Raw genomic sequence first — 18621 nt, forward strand, 5'->3', positions numbered from 1 at the left:
CACACCACATATTGTCCTCAAACATCTCATTTCCAGCACTGTACACACACACACACACGCACATGCACATGCAAGTGAAGGAGACCTCAGAGGATCGAGGATAGTGAATGATAGAAATGCTGGAGAACAGTGGAAGCTGATGCTTGTTGTGGAAAGGCTTAAGGTAGCGAGGGTGAGAGTCAGACAGGGAGTTGAATACAAAGATAAGGATAAAAAAGGGAGAACAGTTGAGGACCTTCAAAGACCTCCAAACTTCTCGGGGTGAGTTGCACAGAGTACAGGGAGGATTGGAGAGGACTGATAAAGGGTAAGGAGGATCAGATAGGCTTGTAGAGCTTCAGTGAGAAGGCAGGAAGGATAGCAATTGTATATAGAGACTGTAGAGGGCTCTACTGGGTTGATTAGCTTTGTATAAAACGAGAGGAGGGTCGTTAGACTCCGTGGGAGGGTGTAGAGGGACCAGAAGTTTGTAGAAGATTGAGAAGGGTACGATTAGAGGGCATTTTAAAGGTCATGGAGAACTCCAGATGTCCAGGGGAGGGATCAAAAGGGCTATAGTCACAGAAGGGGGATATTGCTGTAAAAAGGGATCACATAGCATCGTCCAGTCTGAGACAGTTCTGTAGATACAAGAGCGGGCCACAGAAGTTTCATGAAAACTGTAAGGGATCGAAAAGGACTATAGAAGGTTGCCATGAGATGAAAGGATTGGATAACTTGAGAATTTTACGTGGAAGTTTGTAGAGAGATGTAGAGAAACACAAGCATAGGCGAAGGGAATGATAAAGTTAGGAGGAAAGAGTAACTTTTAAGAGACTTTTCTGTTAGCTTATAACTTCTTTTTTTTTTTTTACGTGGATAGGGAATTGTAGGTGGTTATAAAGCCACAGAATACCAGGCATGGTTGATTGAGAGTATTTATGAGAAAGAGTTGTAGATGGTTGTGTAGTTTTACAGGGAGAACCATAGAAGGCTGGCGAAAGTATGTTTGTCAGGGTTCGTAGAGAAACAAGTGTAGATGGCCGTGGGAAACCTCTCTAATACCGTTCCTCTTACCTGTAGACCTTTGTGATACTGTTAAGGGCACCAGCATCCATGTCTCGGGCGAGATCAGAGAAGTTGGAGGCTGGCGGAAGGCCACAGTACATCCTCCAGCGGTTGTAGCCACCCACACCATGGTCCCTTCCTCTCTGGATGTTCATGGAGACCAGATCCAGCCCGAAGGGGCTGTCACCTCTGAAGAGCCTGCCCGTCACCTAGGTGTGGGGGAATAATGCAATGGGTATATGCAGACTGAAGTGATCGTTGTCCACACATAATCTACCTTGTACCAGCACCTCTTCACGGCCCCCACCGCCCACGAATTATCACCAGAATGTATCTTGATGGACTCCAGAACCAACTTAAGGTCATTAAGACATGGTTAATCCAATCTCAGAGACCAATAACAGTTTGTAGAGTTCAAGTAAGATACTGTGGCCCGCAGCACGTATATCAGGCCCCTCCAACACCATCTTATAAACCTGACCTAACCTAGGATTTAGATGCAGGCCCTACAGCATTCACCAGTAGACCCCACAACCCAACTTATGCCACTAACAACGACGTGTCGGCAAAACTACCCACCTGGGATTCCCAGCACCTTCCTAGAGGTCATCAAAATCTATCCATACCTATAGTCTTCGGCATCAATGACCTTCAACAGTCGCAATGATTACCACTGACCACTTGCATATATGTATTTGACATCGCCCATCTGGGATGCCCAGGGCCCTTCATGTTCCCCAGCACCTACGGTGAGGACTGAAGCACCCAATCAGTGGCCCATGGAGACCAAGTATGGTTTAAGCTAACCATATAACAAACCCTGCATCCATATTGGCTTTCCCTTACCACCCTATGGCCACATAGTACCCTTGCAACGGCATCTGTAAAACGATCTGCGTCTGTAATGATTCATCTGGATGCCTTCTGCCCCTTTTTAGTGTTATTGGCCACTTTAACCCCAAATGTATCCCCCCCAAAATTCCCCATCTATCTCGGCTATCTCAGCTGTGTCAGAATATCCACCACGAATGGGTTTGGGCCCCTTTTTCAGGGGTTCAAAACCCCCCCTGATCTTGGTTTAATGAGGGTCCCTCACCCCCCAATGTCCTCAGCAACAGCTTGTGGTCCTCAGCAACCACCTGGGTCCCAGCAAAACCCCTTTGGGGCCTCAGCAACCCCCTTTCCCCGTGGGGCCCCGCAACCATTTTTGGTCCCCAGCAACCACCTGTGGCCCCCCAAAAACCCCCTTTTTGGTTCCCCAACAACCCCCTGTGGTCCCCAGAACCACCTTTTGGGCCCTTTAGCCCCCCTTTCCTAGGAAACCTTGGGCCCCCCCATTTCCTCCAAAACCCCTTTGAACCCCATTCCCGCCCCCCTGGGCCCCCCCTTGGGCCCCAGCAACCAAAATTTAAACCCAAGGGTTCCCCAAAACCCCCTTGGGCCTTAGAACCCCATTTGGGGCCCCCAAAAACCCTTCCCCCACCCAATTTTGGGGCCCCACAAACCATTTTTTTCCTTAGCAAACCCTTGGGTTCCCCACAACCCCCCTTTTTGGGCCTGCAAATGTTTTCCCAGAAACCCCCTGGGTCCTCAGAAAGGGCCCCGAAACCCCTGGGTTTTTTCCCCCAGAAACCCCTTTTTGGGGGCCCCCAGCCCCCTTGGGGCCTTACAAACCGGGGGGCCCCACAACCCCTGTGGTTTTCCCCAGAAACCCCCTGGGTCCTAGAAACCCCAAATTTACAACCCCCTGTTCCCCAGAACCCCGGGTTGAACCAATTTTTCCCCAGAAACCATGGGTCCTAGGCCCCCCTTGGTTCCCCCACATTGGGGCCCACAAATGGGTCCCCACAAACCCCGTGGTCCTCAGAAAACCGTGGTCCCGAAACCCCCTTTTGGGGCCCGAAACCCCCGTTGGGTTTGCAACCACCGGTTTTCCCCAGGCCCAAGGGGGTTTTTAGGCCCCCCTTTTTGGGCCTTTTTCAAACCACCCGGGTTAAAAAACCACCCCTTTCCCAGCAAACCCCTTTCCCCAAAACCAACCCCCCCACCGGGGCCCCCAACCCCCTGGGTTACAACCCATTCCCCACAACCCCAAAGGGGCCCACAACCATGGGCCCCAGAAACACCCCCAAAAATTCCTCACAACCACCTTTTCCTCAAAAACCCCGTTCCTCCGAAAAACCCGGGGTTTTTCCAACCCATGGGTCCCCAAACCCCCTGGGGCCCCCCAGCCCCACCTGTGGGGAGAAGATGTATCCAAAGGCAGGGGTTGCGGGGGCCCCTTCGCCCCCGGACCAGGTTCGCCATGTTGCCTGGGTCGTATAGGGAGTAGGGGTTGAAGAGAAAGGTGTTCAGCTGCGCGAACTCAATGTTCATCCCTGGACCGTCAATCTTCTGTATCAGACCCTGTAAGGAGGAGGTGAGGTGTGGGGTTAGAGGTTAGAGAGCAGGAGGAGGTGTGGTTAGAGGCAAGTCTTGGAGATCAGGAGGAGTTGCGGGTGAAGAATGGGATGTATTTAGGGAAGTAGTGATGGCATGAGCAAGAAATGCATGTAACATGCGATAGATGGGAGGTGGGCAAGTCTTGTTGACCAGGAGAAGGTGTGGTTAGAGGCAAGTCAAATGACCCATGTACATTCTTCCACTGCCTGAGTAACCACTACACCCACTCCAGTAACTCCTTTTCTTCAACAGGAACTTGTTCCTCTTACCACTTCAACTCACGTCTTCCCCCCACCCCATCCCAGTTACTCCGTTCCTACTCCACCCACCCATCCCCCTCACTATCACCCACCATTACCCATCCCCTCCCAGTAACCCAGTACGTACCGTTGACAGTCCCACACCAGGACTCCACGTCCCCCACACTAACCTGTATCTGGCTGTGGCCGAAGCGGTAGGCGGCGGCAGCGAACTCGTTAGCAATGCCGGGGTGGATCATCTCATCGTAGTCATGGGAGGGCTCGTCCCGTTCCACCTGCGGGCTGAGCTTTAGGTGCTTCATGAAGTTCGGTCCTGCATGGCAGAGCATGAGAGATGGCGTGAGAGAGAGAGAGAGAGAGAGAGAGAGAGAGGGGGGGGTGGAGGAGGTATGTTATGGACGAAATTGATATACCAACCTGTGAATCGAACCCAGGCCACCAGTAATGGTAGGTGGACAGCACCTGTCCGCCTACCATTACTGGTGGCCTGGGTTCGATTCTAGATGGCACAGATTTGATCTTTTTTTTAGATTGATTTGCAGGTGAGATCGCACTTCAGTAGGATTTGTGATAAGTTTTCTTTATTGATACCTAACAATACACAATGTGCAACATGATTTACAGACACAGTCTACCTCATAACGTTTCAAATCCCAACACCAACACACAGGCTTTGCATCTTGTTACCGCCATGCTAGAGTTGACACTGACCTGGCCATGTAGGGCAACATTATTGGTGTTGGGATTTGAGACTTTATGAATTGTGTTCACCTGATGAGGTGGATTGTGTCTGCATAACATGTCGTGTGTTGTAAAGTATTAATATAGAAAATTATAGGAACAACTACGGAAGTATGGTTTCACCTTCTTCATGGGGTATTCACTGTTATGAATGGAAGTGGTGAAGAGCTTGTGGAATTGTGCTCTGAAAAAGACAGGTGAATGGGAATATCTGGTTTAACAAGAGATATTCACAAGCATACGTTTGTGAGTAGGAGAGATGACCAGTGGGAAGGGAGCACAATGGGAAGTAATAACAGGTAATGATGGAGTGAGTATTTTCAAAGATTGTTAAATGTGTTTGATGTTAGATTAGCAGATGGAGAGTGTTTTGGTTGGGGTGGTATGCGAAATGAAAGGGTCATGGAGAGTTGGGTTGGTGAAGAGAGGAGGTGGTGAAAGCGGAAGTGTATGGTATTGCAGTTGTGTTTATCAAGAAAGGGGGGGGGGGTAACTGTATTGTTGTTTGGTTGTGCCAATGTATTAAGGCAAATGGGATAGAGGTGAAAGTTCAAACCACAGAGGTATAGGTTTGTTGAGTATAACTGGTAAGTTGTATTGGAGGGTATTGATTGAGAGGGTGAAGGCACATGCAGAGCATTAGATTGGAGAAGAACAGTATGATTTCAGAAATGGTAGAGGATGTGTGGATCAGGTGTTTGCTTTGAAGAATGTATGTGAGAAATTCTTAGAGAAACATACGGATTTGTATGTAGCATTTATAGATCTGGAATAGGCATATGGTAATGTTGATAGAGTTACTTTGTGGAATGTCTTAAGAATATATGGTGTTGGAGACAATCTCCTGACAACAGGGATTTTTTTTTTTTATTAAAGGTGTAAGGCGCGTGTACGAATAGGAAGAGAGGAGAGTGAATGGTTCCCATTGAAGGTCGATTAGCGGCAGGGGTGTTTGTCATGCCACCATGGTTGTTTAATTTGTTTATGGATGGGGTAGTGAGGGAGCTAAATACAAGAGTGAGAGAGGGCTGAGCATGCAGTCTGTTGGGGATGAGTGGGCCTGGGAAGTGAGTTTGTTGTTGTTTACCGATGATGAACAAGGTTATTAGGTTCAGCAGGGTTGGGGGAAAAGTTAGCTGGGATGTAAGCTTGAATGGAGAAAAATTAGAGGAAGTGAAGTGTTTTAGATATCTCGGGGTGGACTTATCAGCGTATGGAACCATGAAAGCGGGAGTGAGTCACAGGTTGGGGGAGGGGGCGAAGGTTCTGGGAGCAATGAAGAATGTGTGGAAGGGGAGAACGTTATCTTGGAGAGTAAAAATGGGTATGTTTGAAGGAATAGTAGTTCAAACAGTGTTATATGGTTGCGAGGCATGGGCTTTAGATAAGGTTGTACGGAGGCGAGTGGATGCCTTAGAAATGAAATGTTTGAGGACAATATGGAGTGTGAGGTGGTTTGAATGAGTAATTAATGAAAGGGTAAGAGAGATATGTGGTAATAGATGTGTGTGATTGAGAGAGAGAGAGCAGAAGAGGGTATGTTGAAATGGTTTGGACATATGGAGAGAATGAGTGAGGAAAGGTTGACTAAGAGGATATATGTGTCAGAGGTGGAGGGAACGAGGAGAAGCGGGAGACCAAATTGGAGGTTGGAAGAATGGAGTGAAAAAGATTTTGAGTGTCTGGTGCCTGAACATGCAGGAGGGTGAGAGGCGTACACGGAATAGAGTGGACTGAACCAGGGAATGTGAAGGTCTGAGGGGCCTGGATGTGGATAGGGAGCTGTTCTTTCGATGCATTACTCATGACAACTCATGTACGGATGTGAGTGGATGTGGCCTTTCTTCGCCTCTTTCCTGGTGCTACCTCACTGACACGGGGCGTCGATCGGGAGTGGGGAAAGGGAGAAAAATCTGTTATTTTTTCTTTTCCTTCATGCTTATGGGCTGTTTCCTGTGGGATGGGGTGGTGTTGGGAATGGATGAAAGTGAGCATTATGAATATGTACATGTGTATATATGTATATGTATGTATATTTATGTACGTATATGTATATATACATGTATATGCGTATTTGTATATGTGTGTGTGTGAATGGATGTGTCTTTCTTCGTTTGTTTCCTGAAGCTTCCTCGCTAACGCGGGAAAGCCAGACAACCTACTCAGGACGGACACTGCTGACCTAGGAAGCTAGACTACCTACTCAGGACGGACACTGCCGACCTAGGAAGCTAAACTACCTACTCATGATAGACACTGCCGACCTAGGAAGCTAGACTACCTACTCAGGACGGACACTGCCGACCTAGGAAACTAGACCACCAGTCTAGGATGGGTAATATCAACCAATTACCAATCTAGAACATTATCAGCTAAGAATATAGACAGTCAGAGTAGGATGATAAGCTGTCAATCTAGGAAGCTAGACTACCGATCGAGGATGTAATCTACCAAGGAAGCTAGACTACCGATCTAGGATGTAAAGTATCAAGGAAGCTAGACTACCGATCTAGGATGTAAACTACCAAGGAAGCTAGACTACCGATCTAGGATGTAAACTACCAAGGAAGCTAGACTACCGATCTAGGATGTAAAGTATCAAGGAAGCTAGACTACCGATCTAGGATGTAAACTACCAAGGAAACTAGACTACCGATCTAGGATGTAAAGTACCAAGGAAGCTAGACTACCGATCTAGTATGTAAAGTATCAACCTGGAAGGCCAGATTGCCATCCAGGATAGTCCTCGTGGGTAATACCGACCCAGATTTTAGCTCTGGAAAGACTGGCAATTGTTAGACGTGCCAGACACACAGGCCAGAGGGACACGTCTGGGGCGCTCACCAATGATGCTTGGGACGTATTCGTTGTAGGTTATGTGCTGGATCTGGGCGATGAGGATCTTTCTGGCCTCCTGGAAGAGCCTCTCGTCGTCCCAGTCTGGATTGAGGTCCTTGAGTTCCAGAGCGAGGAGGTTGTGCTGGCGGGCCCACACCGTATGCATCACCGTCAGGAGGATCTGTTCGTTGACCCGCGAGTCTCCTGCAGGAGGATGAGGGTGAGAGTGAAAGGAGGAGGAGGAGGAGAGGTTGTTGGCATGCGCTCTGGCTGCCATCTGGTGATCGCAGTGTCTTTCATTCAACGCTGTTCACTCTTCTCTTTAGGTGATTTCATTGCGAATATCTACATGTACAACTCCTACACAGAAATATGTAATACTTCCCATAAAGATGACTGTAGTCACTTACAGGCGTGAGTGACTTTAACAATCAAGAGGCCATGAAACACTACTTGCATCTGTAGTTCTACAGTTAATGTACTTTTCGTGGTAGTCTGAACCTGTATTCCTGTAGCCAATGTAACTTATGGAGTTATTTGTATATATTCTTGAACTTTATGAATGTATTCGTGTATTTGTGATCAGTTGTAGCTTCTGCCCCTATCTCTGTAGTCTATTTGTATGCACTCTTGGCCTGTATCTCTGTAGCGTATTGAGTATTTCCAGCCTGTACCCACACCCACTTTCCCAGTTCTTCGTCTCTGTAATCTTTGATCACATTTCTGTAACTCTAACTATATCCTTTTCACCTATAACATCATCTCTAAAGACTGTATCTGTGCAGCGTATGTACATATTCCTACAGAATAAGATTTCCCCCAGTAGACTGTCTTTATATTACTGGAGACTCTACTTGTACTGTGTAGACTGTCTTCATATTACTGGAGACTCTACTTGTACTGTGTAGACTGTCTTCATATTACTGGAGACTCTACTTGTACTGTGTAGACTGTCTTCATATTACTGGAGACTCTACTTGTACTGTGTAGACTGTCTTCATATTACTGGAGACTCTACTTGTACTGTGTAACCTGCAACGTTATGTCTGTCATGCTTGAGTACATCGTTGCAACCCTTGATCCCCGACCTTGTACAGTACAGTTGTATTTATTATTATTATTATTATTATTATTATTATTATTATTATTATTATTATTATTATTATCATTGTTATTATTATTATTATAATAATACTTTTTCGCTGTCTCCCGCGTTAGCGAAGTAGCGCAACGAAACAGACGAAAGAAATGGCCCAACCCACCCACATAGACATGTATATGCATACACGTCCACACACGCACATATACATACCTATATATCTCAACGTATACATATATATACACACAGACATATACATATATACACATGTACATAATTCATACTGTCTGCCCTTATTCATTCCCGTCGCCACCCCGCCACACATGAAATGAAAACCCCCTCCCCCCGCCTGTGCGCGAGGTAGCGCTAAGAAAAGACAACAAAGGCCACATTCGTTCACACTCAGTCTCTAGCTGTCATGTATAATGCACCGAAACCACAGTTGTATTTATGTAAATCAAACCTGTCATCGCGTTTCCCCCACCGAAAAAAAGCTGTGTTGAATACCTATTTTCAGAGAAGTTCGATATTCTGTTGAAATATATGTGTGCACCATTGATTTTAGGACAGTCGTTATGGTACAGGGTATTGTACCATGCACCCTTATTTTGACGTAAAGAAGCAGTGTATATACTGCTATTACGAGATAAGGAATTACAGTGTTACTGCCACTGGCCTGTATCTTGCCCGTGTCTCTATGACTGTACTCCTGTATTTAAGATGTATTCAGCAGACCTTTATCCTGTATTCAGTGTATGCCAGTGACCTTCAGTCTGGTATTGTGAGGTAAAACAGCAAAGGTTCCTTCATAGGAGATCCTCAATGACCTTTGTTGAAGCGGATGAGTCTCTCTCCTCCCCCAGTGGTCACCTCTGATATGTTCCTGTATCCTAAACATGTACGTGATACACCCTGTAATCCAGGGGAGGTTATGACTGTACCTGTATCGAGTGGCCAGTGGTGTGGAAGGGGTTTGCCATACCTGAGGTGAAACAGAAGCGGTCGTAGTGGGTCTGATCCTCCACGTTGCAGCCGTCGTCAGGGTCCTGGGAGGCCGGCAGGAGCTCCCGCCCGTCCAGCGTCACCTGAAGCGACACACAGACCGAGTCCATGAGATAAAGGGAACACATGAGATAAGGAAGGATGATATCAAACACGGATGATGCAGCAGACGATCGTCTCATCTGAAACATCGAGGGAAATGCTCTCGTGAGCTTCCCTGTTTATCTGCTGCTTCCCCCACACACAGATTCTCTGTGAAGACCAACCACTGGAGGGAGGCCTGACCGTTATGACGCCTCCTCCTTTCCTAGCTCAGTGAAACTCTGGGATTCTCTTCCTCCTGTCGTCTTTCCACCCTTTACAAGTGTGGTCAACGCAAGACCCGAGAAACTACTCGGGTTAAACATCTGTTCCTTCCACCTGAGATGACACTTCACTCGGGCATGTTGACCACTCTTGCTATAACGTTGTCTCACAATACCCCGCACTAATCTACAGAAGTTAGCGGGGTGTATAGCAAGCAAGGAACGGTGCACACTAACTATGAGGGGATGATCTGTGGAACGAATTGAGGAAAGAGACAAGGGGAAGATCGGAGAGCAGGGAGGGAAGGACTAGCTGTAATAGGCAATATAGACGACGGGGAAACCTGGTGGATTAATATAAGCTGTGCCTTTGATCATGGGTAAGGTCAGCTTAATCAAAGGTAATGTCGAGTTGATCACCAGTAATACCAGGTCAGTCACTGGTAAATATGCCAAGTTAATCACAGGTAAAACTAAGTTCATCGTAGAAAGTGCCAGGTTAATCACAGTTAAGGCAGGGTTAATCATAGGTAACATCAAGTTAATCACAGATAATGTCAGGTTAATCATGGCAAGGCCAGGTTGATCACAGCAAGGCCAGGTGGACCTTATGTATGCCAGGTTAATCACAGTTTCGACTAGATTAATCCACAGGTAGTGCCAGGTCAATCAAGCTAATACTACGTTAATCATAGGTATGCCACGGTGATTAGCAATCAGGCTAGGCTACTCATGGGTAAGATCAGGTTAATCATAAGTAACGCCAGGTTGACTACAAGCAAGGCCAGGTTAATCTTGGGTAATGCCACTTTTATCATCGGTAGGTCTAGGTTAGTCACAGGCAATGCCAGGTTAATCACAGTTAATTCCAATTTAAACACAGACAGTGCTAGGCTAATCGCAGGTAATGCCAGGTCAATCACAGTTGATTCCAACTTAAACACAGGTAGTGTTAGGTTAATCACAGTTAGTGCCAGTTAATCACTGGTAATGCCGGGTAGAATACTTGTACTGCCAGATTAACCACAGGTAATGCCTGGCTGAAAACTTCCTCTTTGTTTTTTGACGTTGGAGGCTCCAATTTTGGACTTAAGTCCACATCAAGACCGGACCTTCAATGAAATATGGATGAAATGAAGAGCCAAAGGAAAGTATTTACGAATTTTGGAAGAAGTGAAAAGCCTTTCCTTTAACAAGTGCCTGGTCAGAGTTATTGGGAAAGACATGAGAAGGTAGAGAGTTCCAAAGTTTCGAGGTGAGGGAAAAGACACAGTTATCAAAACGTCCCACCCTTAAGTTACCAACGGTCACACAGTAAGTGACGCAACAGCTTGCCGAGTATTTCGTGGTCTAGCCATAGCTATTACCAAAGTAATACCTATAGAAGAGGGAGAGTGAACCAATATTGTGGCTTAGGACAAGGAGGTTAAGTTTTGAAGTTAGATTGAGGAGTCAAGTAAGGATGGAGAGCTAGAGCCACCCCAGATGTGAGGACAATACTCAATACAAGGACAGATTAGTTCCGTGGAGACAGGACTCCCAGTTTGGTATAGGGTTATCGAGTGGATGTTATAGTAATACCAGGTACGTCCATCTGAGTTAAGTGGTGGAATTGTAGAAGCGTTGAAGGAGAGAGAGGAAAGCTGTGAGCAACTTTCGTTAGAGAGAACGGCAGAAACCGGGACTTGAAGGCATTAGATTTAGCCACATTTCGTGTACCCTGGTGAGATATCTTGTCTGAGTTTCCTGAGGAAGTTGTGTCGAGACGAGATACAGATCGAGTGATAGAAGAAGGAGCAGAACTGAAGGACGTGGAGGAACACGGTGTTGAGTTCTCAGCATATGAGTGCATCAAGGTATCTGTAGAGGAGAGGAAATCGTCGATAAAGAGAAAGACTGTAGAAGACATGACAGAAGATGGACCCGAAAGGAAGCTCGGTATGAGGGAGCACAGCGAGGGAGGGAAGCCAAGAGAGGGGAGCTAAGAGATGACACCCCAACGCCTCACCCTGTCAAAAAAAAGAAGCTTTGGATATATCAAGAACAAATTAGGGCTTGGCTAATAAAAGGTCGTGCTAGATACCTGGGATTGCAGGAGGCCATCTTGGTGTTTCCTGAGGGACGCCAGCTGCTTCTCTGACGTTCCATAGATGATGGAACCGTCTAGGAAGGCCGTCTGCTGATTCAGCTGTTCACGGGGACCTGCAAGTGCAAGACATGCGCACAAACGTGGTTCAAGAGCCACTTTCGGTGCCTTGAGCTTGAGACACAGACGACTCATGACAGATTTAGGTAATGCAGAATGAAGGAAGAGTAATTATAATGATTCTGCAATTGAGGACGAGAGATAACGGGTGTCGACTGGAACAGAGGAACAGAGATTACGACACATTACGGAGAGGGAAGGACATTGAAGTCTGTTGACTTGCTGCACAGCTAAATGTTAAGCTGACGACATAGACCTATATGATATAGAAAGTTATATGAATAGGTATATTTTCTTCCTTACCTATGATTGCCCAAGGACCCCTATCTGATTTATAAACTCTATGAGGTATAAAGATGAGCAGAGGTCTTACATAATTACTTAATATCTAAGTTCATTTGAACAGATACTTTGTAGATATAGACCGTTGGAGGAGAGCTTACCAAAGTTGCAGCGCGGGGCGGGCGCCGACCGGGTAAACTCCATACATGTCTGGTTGAAGGCGGCGTAGAAGGGGTCATCCTTAGGGATCATGATGGGGTTACACTCCGGATGGTAGAGGGACGGCTGGAGTAGGATCTCCTCCGAGCAGCAGGGGATGCTCCGTCCTCCTGACCCTGCAAAGAGGTGGTCAGGCTCGTGATGGATAGAGCGATACCTTGTCTCTGTAAGGACGGAAGGTTGGCTGTCGTGTGGGTACAGTACCTTCAACCTTTTAAGAATGATGGATTATGCTCTTTGAGTACAATACCTTGGCCCTTTTAAAGACGATGGTTTGTGCCCTTTGAGTACAATACCTTGGCCCTTTTAAAGACGATGGTTTGTGCTCTTTGAGTATAATACCTTGGCCCTTTTAAAGACGATAATTTGTACCCTTTGAATCCAATAACCTGACCTGTTAGGTACGTGGGCTTATCATTTCCAGTTCAGAGCAACACCCTGACCTATTGAACGGATCAGCATTTTGCAAACGAGGCCCAAACTATTGCCTTTTCAGTTCTCGATCCTGTAAATTTGAACTTGATACTCGTAAGGGATCTGTAATGATCTGTCTCTTCTCACAAATCCTGTACACACTGCAGTAAGGAACTGAGAAGGTGTTTATCATTCGTCATGTGTTCCGGTCGTCTTCCCTCTGTCTCGTCCATTTTAATGGCTTTCAGGAGACGGGAGACAGAAAAACGACTTGGGGATCTTGTGTCTTCGGATGCTATCCTCCACAGACTCAGTATATATATATATACTTGCACAGGGGTCCCGGGTTCGATCCTGGCTGGTGGAGGTTTGTATGTTCTATGAAGGTGCGCGTTCATATGCACTTTATATGTATATATATATATATATATATATATATATATATATATATATATATATATATATATATATATATATATATATATAGCCATTTCCACCGTTTGCAAGTTAGCGTTAAGAACAGAGGACTGAGCCTTAAAGAGAACATCCTCACTTGACCCCTTCTCTGTTCATTCTTTTGGAAATTTGAAAATGGGAAAAGAGGATTTCCAGCCCCCCGCTCCCTCCCCTTTCAGTCGCCTTCTACGACACGCAGGGATTATGTGGGAAGTATTCTCTCTCCCCTATCCCCAGGAATATATATGTATATATATATATTTTTTTTTTCTTTGTCGCTGTCTCCCGCGTTTGCGAGGTAGCGCAAGGAAAGAGACGAAAAAAATGGCTCAACCCACCCCCATACACATGTATATACATACGTCCACACACGCAAATATACATACCTACACAGCTTTCCATGGTTTACCCCAGACGCTTCACATACCCTGATTCAATCCACTGACAGCACGTCAACCCCGGTATACCACATCGATCCAATTCACTCTATTCCTCGCCCTCCTTTCACCCTCCTGCATGTTCAGGCCCCGATCACACAAAATCTTTTTCACTCCATCTTTCCACCTCCAATTTGGTCTCCCACTTCTCCTCGTTCCCTCCACCTCCGACACATATATCCTCTTGGTCAATCTTTCCTCACTCATCCTCTCCATGTGCCCAAACCACTTCAAAACACCCTCTTCTGCTCTCTCAACCACGCTCTTTTTATTTCCACACATCTCTCTTACCCTTACGTTACTCACTCGATCAAACCACCTCACACCACACATTGTCCTCAAACATCTCATTTCCAGCACATCCATCCTCCTGCGCACAACTCTATCCATAGCCCACGCCTCGCAACCATACAACATTGTTGGAACTACTATTCCTTCAAACATACCCATTTTTGCTTTCCGAGATAATGTTCTCGACTTCCACACATTCTTCAAGGCTCCCAGGATTTGCGCCCCCTCCCCCACCCTATGATCCACTTCCGCTTCCATGGTTCCATCCGCTGCCAGATCCACTCCCAGATATCTAAAACACTTCACTTCCTCCAGTTTTTCTCCATTCAAACTTACCTCCCAATTGACTTGACCCTCAACCCTACTGTACCTAATTACCTTGCTCTTATTCACATTTACTCTTAACTTTCTTCTTTCACACACTTTACCAAACTCAGTCACCAGCTTCTGCAGTTTCTCACATGAATCAGCCACCAGCGCTGTATCATCAGCGAACAACAACTGACTCACTTCCCAAGCTCTCTCATCCCCAACAGACTTCATCCTTGCCCCTCTTTCCAAAACTCTTGCATTCACCTCCCTAACAACCCCATCCATAAACAAATTAAACAACCATGGAGACATCACACACCCGTGCCGCAAACCTACATTCACTGAGAACCAATCACTTTCCTCTCTTCCTACACGTACACATGCCTTACATCCTCGATAAAAACTTTTCACTGCTTCTAACAACTTGCCTCCCACACCATATATTCTTAATACCTTCCACAGAGCATCTCTATCAACTCTGTCATATGCCTTCTCCAGATCCATAAATGCTACATACAAATCCATTTGCTTTTCTAAGTATTTCTCACATACATTCTTCAAAGCAAACACCTGATCCACACATCCTCTACCACTTCTGAAACCACACTGCTCTTCCCCTATCTGATGCTCTGTACATGCCTTCACCCTCTCAATCAATACCCTCCCATATAATTTCCCAGGAATACTCAACAAACGTATACCTCTGTAATTTGAGCACTCACTCTTATCCCCTTTGCCTTTGTACAAAGGCACTATGCACGCATTCCGCCAATCCTCAGGCACCTCACCATGAGTCATACATACATTAAATAACCTTACCAACCAGTCAATAATACCGTCTCCCTCTTTCATAATAAATTCCACTGCAATACCATCCAAACCTGCTGCCTTGCCGGCTTTCATCTTCCGCAAAGCTTTTACTACCTCTTCTCTGTTTACCAAATCATTTTCCCTAACCCTCTCACTTTGCACACCACCTCGACCAAAACACCCTATATCTGCCACTCTATCATCAAACACATTCAACAAACCTTCAAAATACTCACTCCATCTCCTTCTCACATCACCACTACTTGTTATCACCTCCCCATTAGCCCCCTTCACTGAAGTTCCCATTTGCTCCCTTGTCCTACGCACTTTATTTACCTCCTTCCAGAACATCTTTTTATTCTCCCTAAAATTTAATGATACTCTCTCACCCCAACTCTCATTTGCCCTCTTTTTCACCTCTTGCACCTTTCTCTTGACCTCCTGTCTCTTTCTTTTATACATATTATATATATATATATATATATATATATATATATATATATATATATATATATATATATATATATATATATATAAGAGCAAGGTTATTAGGTACAGTAGGGTTGAGGGTCAAGTCAATTGGGAGGTGAGTTTGAATGGAGAAAAACTGGAGGAAGTGAAATGTTTTAGATATCTGGGAGTGGATCTGGCAGCGGATGGAACCATGGAAGCGGAAGTGGATCATAGGGTGGGGGAGGGGGCGAAAATTCTGGGAGCCTTGAAGAATGTGTGGAAGTCGAGAACATTATCTCGGAAAGCAAAAATGGGTATGTTTGAAGGAATAGTGGTTCCAACAATGTTGTATGGTTGCGAGGCGTGGACAATGGATAGAGTTGTGCGCAGGAGGATGGATGTGCTGGAAATGAGATGTTTGAGGACAATGTGTGGTGTGAGGTGGTTTGATCGAGTAAGTAACGTAAGGGTAAGAGAGATTTTATTTTTTTTTTTTATACTTTGTCGCTGTCTCCCGCGTTTGCGAGGTAGCGCAAGGAAACAGACGAAAGAAATGGCCCAACCCACCCCCATACACATGTATATACATACGTCCACACACGCAAATATACATACCTACACAGCTTTCCATGGTTTACCCCAGACGCTTCACATGCCTTGATTCAATCCACTGACAGCACGTCAACCCCGGTATACCACATCGCTCCAATTCACTCTATTCCTTGCCCTCCTTTCACCCTCCTGCATGTTCAGGCCCCGATCACACAAAATCTTTTTCACTCCATCTTTCCACCTCCAATTTGGTCTCCCTCTTCTCCTTGCTCCCTCCACCTCCGACACATATATCCTCTTGGTCAATCTTTCCTCACTCATCCTCTCCATGTGCCCAAACCACTTCAAAACACCCTCTTCTGCTCTCTCAACCACGCTCTTTTTATTTCCACACATCTCTCTTACCCTTACGTTACTCACTCGATCAAACCACCTCACACCACACATTGTCCTCAAACATCTCATTTCCAGCACATCCATCCTCCTGCGCACAACCCTATCCATAGCCCACGCCTCGCAACCATACAACATTGTTGGAACTACTATTCCTTCAAACATACCCATTTTTGCTTTCCGAGATAATGTTCTCGACTTCCACACATTCTTCAAGGCCCCCAGAATTTTCGCCCCCTCCCCCACCCTATGATCCACTTCCGCTTCCATGGTTCCATCCGCTGCCAGATCCACTCCCAGATATCTAAAACACTTCACTTCCTCCAGTTTTTCTCCATTCAAACTCACCTCCCAATTGACTTGACCCTCAACCCTACTGTACCTAATAACCTTGCTCTTATTCACATTTACTCTTAACTTTCTTCTTCCACATACTTTACCACACTCAGTCACCAGCTTCTGCAGTTTCTCACATGAATCAGCCACCAGCGCTGTATCATCAGCGAACAACAACTGACTCACTTCCCAAGCTCTCTCATCCCCAACAGACTTCATACTTGCCCCTCTTTCCAAAACTCTTGCATTTACCTCCCTAACAACCCCATCCATAAACAAATTAAACAACCATGGAGACATCACACACCCCTGCCGCAAACCTACATTCTCTGAGAACCAATCACTTTCCTCTCTTCCTACACGTACACATGCCTTACATCCTCGATAAAAACTTTTCACTGCTTCTAACAACTTTCCTCCCACACCATATATTCTTAATACCTTCCACAGAGCATCTCTATCAACTCTATCATATGCCTTCTCCAGATCCATAAATGCTACATACAAATCCATTTGCTTTTCTAAGTATTTCTCACATACATTCTTCAAAGCAAACACCTGATCCACACATCCTCTACCACTTCTGAAACCACACTGCTCTTCCCCAATCTGATGCTCTGTACATGCGTTCACCCTCTCAATCAATACCCTCCCATATAATTTACCAGGAATACTCAACAAACTTATACCTCTGTAATTTGAGCACTCACTCTTATCCCCTTTACCTTTGTACAATGGCACTATGCACGCATTCCGCCAATCCTCAGGCACCTCACCATGAGTCATACATACATTAAATAACCTTACCAACCAGTCAACAATACAGTCACCCCCTTTTTTAATAAATTCCACTGCAATACCATCCAAACCTGCTGCCTTTCCGGCTTTCATCTTCCGCAAAGCTTTCACTACCTCTTCTCTGTTTACCAAATCATTTTCCCTAACCCTCTCACTTTGCACACCACCTCGACCAAAACACCCTATATCTGCCACTCTATCATCAAACACATTCAACAAACCTTCAAAATACTCACTCCATCTCCTTCTCACATCACCACTACTTGTTATCACCTCCCCATTTGCGCCCTTCACTGAAGTTCCCATTTGCTCCCTTGTCTTACGCACTTTATTTACCTCCTTCCAGAACATCTTTTTATTCTCCCTAAAATTTAATGATACTCTCTCACCCCAACTCTCATTTGCCCTTTTTTTCACCTCTTGTACCTTTCTCTTGACCTCCTGTCTCTTTCTTTTATACATCTCCCACTCAATTGCATTTTTTCCCTGCAAAAATCGTCCAAATGCCTCTCTCTTCTCTTTCACTAATACTCTTACTTCTTCATCCCACCACTCACTACCCTTTCTAATCAACCCACCTCCCACTCTTCTCATCCCACAAGCATCTTTTGCGCAATCCATCACTGATTCCCTAAATACATCCCATTCCTCCCCCACTCCCCTTACTTCCATTGTTCTCACCTTTTTCCATTCTGTACTCAGTCTCTCCTGGTACTTCCTCACACAGGTCTCCTTCTCAAGCTCACTTACTCTCACCACCCTCTTCACCCCAACATTCACTCTTCTTTTCTGAAAACCCATACAAACCTTCACCTTAGCCTCCACAAGATAATGATCAGACATCCCTCCAGTTGCACCTCTCAGCACATTAACATCCAAAAGTCTCTCTTTCGCACGCCTGTCAATTAACACGTAATCCAATAACGCT

General features: G+C 45.6%; 1 protein-coding gene across 1 annotated transcript in view; it reads right to left on the minus strand.

The window, feature by feature from the left end:
* Positions 1 to 18621, minus strand: part of LOC139763343 (salivary peroxidase/catechol oxidase-like) — a 60487-nt gene that overhangs the window by 16597 nt on the left and 25269 nt on the right. The window contains 9 exon segments of the mRNA XM_071689365.1: positions 461 to 577; positions 1055 to 1256; positions 3285 to 3335; positions 3337 to 3453; positions 3920 to 4062; positions 7335 to 7532; positions 9410 to 9512; positions 11818 to 11936; positions 12384 to 12557. Coding sequence (XP_071545466.1) covers positions 461 to 577; positions 1055 to 1256; positions 3285 to 3335; positions 3337 to 3453; positions 3920 to 4062; positions 7335 to 7532; positions 9410 to 9512; positions 11818 to 11936; positions 12384 to 12557 — 1224 coding nt within the window.

Source organism: Panulirus ornatus, chromosome 46, assembly GCF_036320965.1.
Source record: "Panulirus ornatus isolate Po-2019 chromosome 46, ASM3632096v1, whole genome shotgun sequence".
Taxonomy (NCBI): domain Eukaryota; kingdom Metazoa; phylum Arthropoda; class Malacostraca; order Decapoda; family Palinuridae; genus Panulirus; species Panulirus ornatus.